The following is a 9959-nucleotide window of genomic DNA, read 5'->3' on the forward strand; positions in this document are numbered from 1 at the left end:
AGTAAGTTTATTTTAAAAAGATGCAGAAAAACTTGACCACAAAAATAAGTACGTTACAGTGCATTTACCGTCTTACAGATGTATCCACAGCCACTAAAACACAATCTGAAAGGCAAATCTTACATTCATACTTTGCTTGATACTTGGTCTGGTTTAACATACAGTTGTCAATCACCGAACACGCGTCTCTACCTTAATTCACAGTGTCAGCATATAATGTATTGGAAACACAATTTCTCCTTGTGCCCGTGGGGCAGAATCTCACTGCAGATCAACAGTCCCCTCTATGAAAGGAGGGGACCTTCTGTGTAGAAGGTTTTTGGGTGTTCCCTCCTCCCTCAGACAGGAGGCTCTGCTCTACGCAAGACGTACCACAGGCAGTATCACTCTCTATGTGGTAACTTTTCCTTAGTATTTCACAATGAGCAAATGCTACCTACAAGCACAACTGAACCATTTTAGATTTTTTAAATAGTTATTCATTTCTAAATACCTACTCCTAAAATACACTCATGAACTTTGTTCATTTTTTTCTATTATTGCTGTTATTTTATTCAAACTTTTCAATTTCACCCACTGATGCTTTTTAAAACTCTAAATGATTCAGTGACATCATCTCTTACTCCAATGCACAAGGCTGGTAAGTGAATCAGTCCCGCAAGGAGTTGCGTGCAATGCAAGTTGCATTACTTGAGAAACAGCATATTTGCAGTTAAACCAGTTATGGTTTAATTTTTTGTGGCAGCTTGTGCAGAATGTTTTTCAACCATTACCTTTCACATAAGAAGTCCAACCACCAGCCATGGGAAGCAGCAATATGGAGTATATTTCTGTACTTTCTAATTGTATGTTCCCACATATTAATAAAAATACCCATTCTTTATGGAAAGGTAAATAAACTTTAAGATAAACTGTAAATCTGTCTTGTAAACAAGACTATAAAAAGGTTTTATTATGTTGTTAATATGTACATAATGTTCCACAAAAGAAAAGTGAGAAGTATTTTGAATAGATTCTCACAATCCTCTTTATTTCTGTATCTAGATGTTGCAGGAAACCAAAAAGAAATAAACTAGAATCAACGAAACATTATTCAAAATATCTGTATATGTAACATTTCCCTGGAATGACAGTCAGTATTTTTTTAAAAAAGTTGTAACAAACATGAATGTTACTTATTAAAAAAAAAAAAAGTAACTTTGAAAGGTAAAATATTACCTTAATCCCATCCATTTATCCATAATCTGTGTGGCACCATTTTAGCTGACCTCCACTTTTAATGTAGAGTTTGAAAAATTCAAATTGTAATACAATGCATATTGTACGCTACATATCAAACGCTAAAAATTCTAGTAAAAGAAAATAGACTTTTTATATGGCATTTATTTCACATTAGTGTTCTGTGTTTCTTGAAAATATGTTCAATGAAGTTATAAAGTGTCAGATGTTAGGGTATCTACAACTCTACACAAACAGGACAATATTGATGAAGTTGCGTTTTAAATACTGCCCTACAAGGGTCTGGAAACAGTATTTTCCTATTGCACAGTTTTAGTATTAATACAGTGTCCAACACTACATAATACTCAGAGCCATAAAATCCTAAGATTTTTAGTCTTCAGTGATGCTTGAAAAAGAAATTAATCCAGTGCATTAGGCAGGGGGGAGTTTTAGAGGTGGTTGACATCACTGAAATCAATGCCTCCTCTCACACATTCATATGCTGTGCTGCCTATTGTCCCAGCTACAGATTACTTAGGACTGTGAACAGATGCAAGGAGACTGTTCTTCTTCCCCTCTTTTTTTGTTTCTCCACCTGCCTCCCCCATGGAAAGCATACCTGTTGGTTATTTCCATTTAAGGGATACCTTCCCAAGATCTCACTTGCAGAACCTCCCTGACAGTGTCTCTTGATGTGGTCTAGGTGAAATCACGCACACTGAACACTGTCCCTCCCAGAGATGGACTGAAACACCATTTTGGTCATAAGTAAGGGGAAGGTAAAAAAGGGGCAAAAAAAAAACCCCAAAAAAATAAAAATACAGTGGTGAGGTGGGAGGGGAAAGAGCCAGTGAGCACGATGGTGCTTGTTAAGCCCTTCACAGTGGTGTCTCTCTCTCATGTGCGTGCACACACACATACGTTACTTCACACTTTGGCATAGTCTGCTGGAGGAGTTTTCAGGCCTGAGCTGTTTCTGACGGCTGTATCATCTCTAAATTATATAATTTCTTCACCTATGCACTTTAAAAATAACGCCATAAGCTTTACATCACTTTCACACACGTAAGTGAACAAAATTAGCACCTCTGAAAATATCAAAAATTCAGTATGGAGTTTTGATCTAGCAACAGGATGATCAAATTTTGGCTAGGGAAGAACTTAAAAATAATAACGCTATGCAGGCAAAACTCTGTCACTAGCACATAAGTGCTAGAACTAAGTCTCTGCGATTTCCATGCTAAGAGACTTCATGACTAATTTCAAGTGTCATTTTCATCTTAGGACAGAACAGGTGTGTTTCGTTGGGTTTTTAATTAAATATTTTTAAATAAGTCTCAAAATAAAAATCACAGTAAATATCAGGAATTAGCAGGGACTACTGTAACCTAATAATTTTTGTGTCCCGCTTTCCTGAATACCGTTAATGTTTACAGTCACTTTCCGCAATATTCAAGTTGTGGAGAAAAATCTTGTATTTTGACACATATAAAAACCCACGTTCCCCTCCCAGCTTTAAGTGCAAAAGAGATGTCCCTAAATTTGCATGAATCCAAGACTAAATTAAAACATAATCCTAAATTGAGGTAGCACATTTAACCAAGCTTCTTTCCATGAACTTCAGAAAGAAACTGAAGAATTTTAAGAGTAATGTCTCTATCAGCAAGCATTAAAGCCTTTAGTGGCCAGTGTGTTCTTTCCTCTCCATTCGAGAGTTATAGGAGCTTGAAAGTTCATTAATTCTTCCTTTTTTCCCCAAAAAATACCGTTTAGTCCATGCACCTTTAGGTCCTGTGGCATCTATTGCAACATCAATAATAGAGTCTGGAGTCATCCACCTCAAAAACGCCAAGAAAAGGAAGTTCAGAACAGCAAAAAAAGCAAAAATACACCCAGTCACTGGGCCACAGTGAGACATCAGTCTGTTAAGTCGCTCATCCATTGGTAAAACCACTTCATCTGCAACCCTGTCATATACCTAAATGGAGAAAAGACAGAAAGTAAGACCTTAAAACGACATTGCCTCTACCTCAAAAACCAGGCAGTACTTTGTTGTCAGCGTGCAAAATAAATTATCTACTCCTGACTACTAGATGGGACAAATATTAGCCCCAAAAAGTTTTGCAGATTTTAAATGTTGATTTATGAGTACTGTTCATTAGTTTATATAAGGAGAAAAAGGAGCAGAAATGTTCTACTTTTTTGACAGACCTCAAGAGTATTTAATTAAATAGGAAGGCTGCATAGTTTGTCTCTCATGTAATGTTGTCTAAAGAGGTGTGGGGTTTTTTTAATTAATTGAATGGGTTGTAATCTGTTCTTGACTCCAGTCATAGGAAAAGAGTCTGAACATGCAATTACGAGATTTTCAACACAAAGATGCATGAATTCATGAGTTGTCAATCTTCCAAGTCTCTGTATTTGAACAATCAAGCAAATCATAATAGGATGCTGATTAATACTTAAAGAAACACTGGCAATTCTTAGTAAAATTCTTAAAATTCAATAAACATGAAAAGGAAATACATGCTACTAGTGACTTAATATACATATTAACCTTAACCACTAAAAAAAAAAAAAGAGTCCTGTGTTTCATAGAACAGAACCATAAATACCCACTACACAGTATCAAAATAGGCACTGACACATTTTGACATATGTGTCAAAAAAGGCTTAAAGGATACAGAGCTTTTTCCTTGAGAACATTACAGACTTCATCGTACAGAAAACTTCTCAATGAGCTAACAAACCACCAACTGCCTTTTGTACAACGTAAGTTCCATGCATACTTCCAATTATACTAACATTTTACTTCACAGGGTTGTGGGGGCTTTTTGTTTGTTTGTTTTATTTTGGTTTTCTTTTTGTTTTAAGAAAGTATTATAAAAGACAACTGAAACATAGACTAACTTCCATAAAAACTTTGCAATTGAAATGTTGCTTGCAGTTACAAAATCATAAAATGAATTGTACTGACAGTACTTGAAAAATGATAAAATAAACTGGTTGTACCTGATACTTCAAGGAGACTTATAAGAAATATATATCTGAGTACATTACAGTGTAATAAAGAGGAACGTGATTCAGCCACTCTTGCTTAAAACAGGGGGGCTGAACTCAGAAGCGACAGATCTCCACAGGCGTTTATAACGTCATTGCAGTTAACATTCTTCACTAACAGCAGAGCTTTTACACTGCAGCACAGTTCTAATTCTGAAATATGATTTCAAAAGTGTGATAATTTATTTTCATTACATCCATAGCTTATGTAAATTCAGCTATGTTCAGCCTACTGGCATTAACCTACCTCTCACAATTATAAACCACTTGTTAGCACGTGGCAGACAAAACTTCACCATGAACTGTGTCTTTTCATACATCTTATACAGCACGTTTTCCAGTTATGCCAGAAAAGTTACTTAACGTGAAGACTGGAAAAAAAATATGAGTACAAATGTAACTAAAGATCTAGAATGCTCTTTAGAATATTGATCAGCAGCTATGGCACAGAAAAACATGCAAATAGAAAAAACCCACCCATGTAGGGTTGTATTTGGGAGGGGGAAAAAAAATGTATTTTCTGAACCTTTTTAAACCATGTGTGCTTGACAGAAAACACACTGAAAAATTACACTGAAAGATTACACAGAGCTATACATAGTAATGTTTTAAAGAAGCAGCTGTTTCAGAAATGTACTTTAAGAGAATTTAAAAGAAGTGGCTATACTTACTTTCTCCGTTCTCTCTGCTACATTCCTCCATGTATAAAATGTCTTTACTTTATTATGAACAGTTTCCGGAGATGGTAGTGTTCCTGATCTGAGCTGGGCAATAGCTTTTTCTAATCCATCGCACAAAGATTTCACGGAGGGTTCACATAAAATAATGAGATTTTCTGGAAGTACCTCAGGAATCCCGCCAACTCTTGTACTCACCACCTTTGAAAGAAACAAAAGAAATAGCACATATGCTGCATAACAATAAAAGAGAGGGATGACACTGCTATTATGCTGTTTAGATGCAGTACTTAAGATGAATAGGGGAGGGGAAAAAAACCGTACGAGTGGTTGCCATAAAGGCAAAGACTGGTATCACGCTTTGGGAATTTTACCTGTATGCAAACTGAAGGTCTAGGCCCTAGAAAAGAATTAACATAGCAAATCGCCTTTAACGATGTTCAGAATGATTTTTTATTAGCATGACAAGACAGAGGACTTGGTTCAGTGAGTGTTTTATGAGACATCTTTCCCAAAGGTGTTTGTCACAGTACACAACTAAATCTGTGTAACCAGATTCTGGATTTTCTCTCCACAGTTCCTCGTCAAAACTGTAACCTCTAATTGGAAAGGACCGGTTTACCACACCCACCTTCAGTTTACGCTTTCTAGGCTACTGAACATTTACAAGAATTTTTCCGAAGTTCAGTAATTTTAATATGAATTATTTTTAAAGGGAAATCAGAAACTACTGAGACTCACATTATGGAACCATCTCTAAACAGCAGGCAACAGTAAGAAAACTGCAGAACTTCCCCACCTCTACAGAGGAAAACGGATGGCAGAGGAATAACTACCACAACTAGGCAGTAACTACTGTCAAAAGATACTGGAGTAAAAAAAAAGTACCTCACATTTTCTATACTTCTTGTATATCAGATACTTTTATCTATCAGTATTTAAAAAAAAAAAAAGTTTCTTTATATTTTAATGTGAGAATCTCAGTTCTCTGTGGCTGTTGATTTAACTTTTTTTGAGTTGTCAGTCTGAGTTGTTAATTAGCCAGAAAGGGCTTTTACTTTTTTTTCCTCTCTCCAACTCTTATCTTGAATCCATATACAGGAAGGCAAATACATCCTCAGTTAACATAAGAAAACAAATATCAGTTCTTGGTGCAGAAAGAAAATGGTTCCAGTACAACGCTTTAGTCTGGTAATTCGATGTGCCTGACTGACCAAAGTCACCCATGGTCATGGGCCACTTTCTGGAACTCCTCTTAAAGTACTGTCAAAGTAAACCTTCATGAACATCAACTACCCCAAAACTTTGTAAAGGCATACACAGAAAAAAGCATTTTGGAGAGGCAGTCCGGTTAGTTCAGAGACCTGAGAGCTAGAAGATCTACATGTTACTCCACATTCTGCACAAGTTTAAGCAGTTTTGGTTAACCCTTCTGCCTCAGCTTCCAGGTGATCTGTAAACGGGGATAGTATTTGCTCACCTTTGTAAAGACAGAGCCTCAGACAAAATTACAGGTACATATTATTTAATCATGAACTTCGTAACTTTGTTTAAATTGGATACATGTGTTCTAAATCACTATGAACTTTCTTTTTTTTTTACCTGTAAACCACAGCTTGCTGCTTCCACAATTGCCATACAAAAGGCCTCAGTGAGGGAAGTGTTGAGAAAAATATGCCCCTGGACTAGAACATTTCTTACATCCTGGTGTTCCAAGGCTCCTAGGAGACGTACCCTGTGTATAAGAAAAAAAAATTAGATAAACACTAGATTTGGACTGCAATAATGCTGTATAAATTTACACATATCTGAAAAATGTACCAACAATTCACACTTCATAGTGAGATTAGGAACACAGACACGTTTGTTCCCTTTTCTCTCAATTTTTCCAGCAATGAAGAAATAGATGACTCTGCTTCTTATTTTCACACCAAAAGAAACCTCTGAAAAATAAACCTGGGCTACCGAGCTTTCTAGTTCTGTAAGAGAATATGGCTTCATGCAATTAATAATTTTGTTATCCTTTCTTTGTTTAGATGTATTATCTGAATTCTCAGTGTAAGGTCTGAACAATCTCAAAGTCTGAGGTGGGGGAAGTATTTAGGATACAATGATCAGGACCTATTGTTTTGAAGAGATACGGGAAACAGAAAAGGGCGAGATAAGAATGATAGTAACAATTCTACTGTCCCTCCAGAGGAATCACTGACTGAAGTACGGAACAGGCAACAGAAAACAATAAAAGGAAATGGAAAATTAAGGACCTTGTCCTTGTCACATAAAACTGTCTTTGAACAACAAGAAAACACCAAAGAAATACACAAATGCATATGCACCACAGAAACACTTTGATAACACCGTAGCACCAGAAGAACATGTTTGTAGCACCACAAGAACACACTCTAGATAAGCACTACCCTGAAGAGTTTCATACTGAAATAATAAAATAAAATAAACAAATAAATTACTAGCAGTGACACAAACTAGCTAACACCTTATGCCGTATCATAATATGTGATCCAAGCATCACAGTTTCAAAGAAGAATATGATTAATTCACGTCTATGTCAGCTTTTCTCCGACCCGAGTGAAGGCTCATACAGTGTCTACTGATATGAATTAACTTGCAGAGTCATAGTCCAACTCCGTAAGTGTTCAGATAGTGTCTGGTCTATCTGCCTTGCCTTCAATAGTTCTCACCTTCTCCAGCCTCAAGTCTTTGGGGTTTGGGTTTTTTTTGGGGAGGGAGGTAGGCAGAAAAGGTGTTGCTATTGTTTTCCCCACTCACGAAGTACATTGAAGGGTCATAGACATGCACAGAACAAACCTGTCATGTAGCTGGTATCTTTCCCGGACCTCCTCCAGCACGATTCGTTTTGGTCCTTCTCCTCCAACTAAGAAGTGTAACTCTGGATATTTCTGACAGAGCTCAGGAATTATACCACTAAGCAAATCTATACCTAAGAGTACAAAATTTAGGATAAGCTGTTATGGTATTTGATTTTAGAACTCATCGTGATGTAGCCTACTGCTATAACTCTACTCAAGAGAAGGAAAAAAAAAAGACTTTTGAGGATAGTTACTCTGCTGAACACAAAATTCTGAGAATAAGACAACTTGTGCTCTATTGGGAGACAGCTATGAAAAAAAGTCATTGATCACTTAAGTTGCTGTTGCTTGATTAAATAAAAAACAGTGAAAACATTTCTAACTATATATAGAGTAGGGCCTAAATCATATCCCCAATGTAAGCCAAACCTTCCATTTTACAAATTTCAGTATCTTCAATACTGAAAACGAAATACACCTCTGAACCCAACATGCGCAAAATGAAACGCACATTTCTTTTTCTGGAAGAAGCTTTCACAGACGTGAAAGCTCAGAACCATCACCTTACAGAGCAGCCAGACTCCCGCGTCACATGCGGTCCATACCACAGGCACAGGGCAAGTGGTACTTAACCAAGAACTTTCCTACCACACCCTAAAGACAAAAAAAAAAAACACCAACAAAATACAGTTACGTGTTATCCCGCATTACCTTTTCTGTAAACAAGTCTGCTGACAACGACAATTGTTATTGCACCGTCATCCCTCCTCGTCGGGTCCGGAGTGAAGTCGGTGGGATCGACTGCATTGGGGATGACGGAGACTATCCGCGGGTCCAAAGCCGCTCGCAGCACCGTGTTTTCCTTACTCGTGTAGGAGACGCAGATGATGTGGTTCGTGTCGCAGAGGGACACCGTCAGGAGCTTGTTGGTGAGCACCGAGCTGACATCGGCAAACCCGAAGAGGGAGTGGTCGGTGAACACCGTCCGCAGCCCCATGGTCTTGGCGTGGAAGAGGGCGTCGTGGGCCATGGCGGAGAAGGAGCTGTGGGCGTGGACGACGGTGACCCTCTCCCGCACAAAGATGTACCTGAGCAGGGGCAGGCTGTGGAAGAGCGTCGTCGCCGTGGACTGGTTGTACATCACCTCCAGGGGCAAGTAGTAGACTTTCAGGCCGTTGGTGAGGTAGCGGACGCCCTTCCGGCAGCCGTAGGCGTGAGTGACCACCAGCACCTTGTGGCCCCGCTCGATGAGGCACTGGGACAGCTGGTACACGTGGCTCTCCACACCCCCCATGTTGGGGTAGAAGAAGTCCGACACCATGCAGACGCTGTGCGACCCCCGCGCCGGGACCCCGGCCGCCATCCCGGGCATGCTCCTGCCGGGGGAAACGCAAGGCGCCATCACTCGACGGCGGCCGCCCGCGAGGGACCCCCGGCCCGCTCACCGCCGGTGGACCCCACCCCGCCTCCGCCGCCGCCGGGCCCGGCCATCCCTCCCTCCCTCCACCGCCGCGGGCCCTTTAAGAGGGCGATCGCCCCGGCAACCAGCGGCCGCCTCGAGGGAGCGGGGGGAGGGGGGCTGGTGAATTGGAGGCGCGGGGGGGGGGGGGGGGGGCGTGCGTTCTCGCGCGCGCGCACGTAACGTACCTGCCGGCCGCCGGCGCTCCCTCGGCGCGTCCCGGCACCCTCCCATTTCCGGGTACGGCCGCCCGGTCGCCACGGCAACCGCACGGCTATTCCAGTCCCCCCCTCCGCAGCCGAGCCCCGCCGCCAATCGCCGCCCGGAACTGCGTCACGCGGGAAAAGAAGCGGCCAATGGGAGTGGCGGGGGGGAGTGGCGAGCGCGGCGGGAGGGGAGGCGGTGGGAGCGGGGCGGCCGGGCTAAGCCGTTGAGCTGACGTCGCCTGAGGTGCCGTGCAGGTGCGGTGGCCGGGACCCGGGCAGCGGGCAGCCCGCTCTGCTGCAGCGGCCTTGCCCTTGCCGCGGTGGGAAGTCGGGCGGCCGCAGTCCAAAAAAATCTTCTACGCGAAAAAACGCAGTGATTCAGCGCCAAAGTGGTGAAAAAGAGTGAGCTGCGCGCGGTGGAGTGGTAGAATTGCCTGAAAACTCCAAAGGCTTTGCCCTGCCCTCGGTGGCGAAGCCCATCTGGTGTACTCCTTGGCTCGGTCACAGC

At 41.2% G+C, this 9959-nt stretch overlaps 1 protein-coding gene across 2 annotated transcripts; it reads right to left on the reverse strand.

Moving 5' to 3' along the window:
• Window positions 1–9472, reverse strand: PIGA (phosphatidylinositol glycan anchor biosynthesis class A). 2 transcript variants are annotated; one of them, XM_075428854.1, is made up of 6 exons: window positions 9434–9472; window positions 8498–9162; window positions 7785–7917; window positions 6561–6693; window positions 4953–5159; window positions 1–3199 (listed from the first exon to the last, which is right to left on the reverse strand). In XM_075428854.1, the coding sequence occupies exons 2-6, from the start codon at window positions 9156–9158 to the stop codon at window positions 2900–2902; spliced, it is 1434 nt and encodes a 477-aa protein (XP_075284969.1). In that variant the 5' UTR covers window positions 9159–9162; window positions 9434–9472; the 3' UTR covers window positions 1–2899. The 2 variants fall into 2 exon arrangements, with proteins under 2 accessions (XP_075284969.1, XP_009938968.2); XM_009940666.2 differs by lacking the exon at window positions 9434–9472 and having other exon boundaries at window positions 8498–9188.
• Window positions 9473–9959: the final 487 nt, after the last annotated feature.

Source organism: Opisthocomus hoazin, chromosome 1 (genome assembly GCF_030867145.1).
Source record: "Opisthocomus hoazin isolate bOpiHoa1 chromosome 1, bOpiHoa1.hap1, whole genome shotgun sequence".
Lineage (NCBI taxonomy): Eukaryota > Metazoa > Chordata > Aves > Opisthocomiformes > Opisthocomidae > Opisthocomus > Opisthocomus hoazin.

What these genes read in the sequence shown, in the direction of transcription:
- PIGA (XM_009940666.2), bottom strand. Translation starts at nt 9,188, where the DNA reads ATGGCGCCTTGCGTTTCCCCCGGCAGGAGCATGCCCGGGATGGCGGCC. An exon ending in CAGACTTGTTTACAGAAAAG is followed by an intron (nt 7,918 to 8,497) that starts GTAATGCGGGAT and finishes TTGTACTCTTAG; the next exon opens with GTATAGATTTGCTTAGTGGT. An exon ending in TAGCAGAGAGAACGGAGAAA is followed by an intron (nt 3,200 to 4,952) that starts GTAAGTATAGCC and finishes TTCTCCATTTAG; the next exon opens with GTATATGACAGGGTTGCAGA.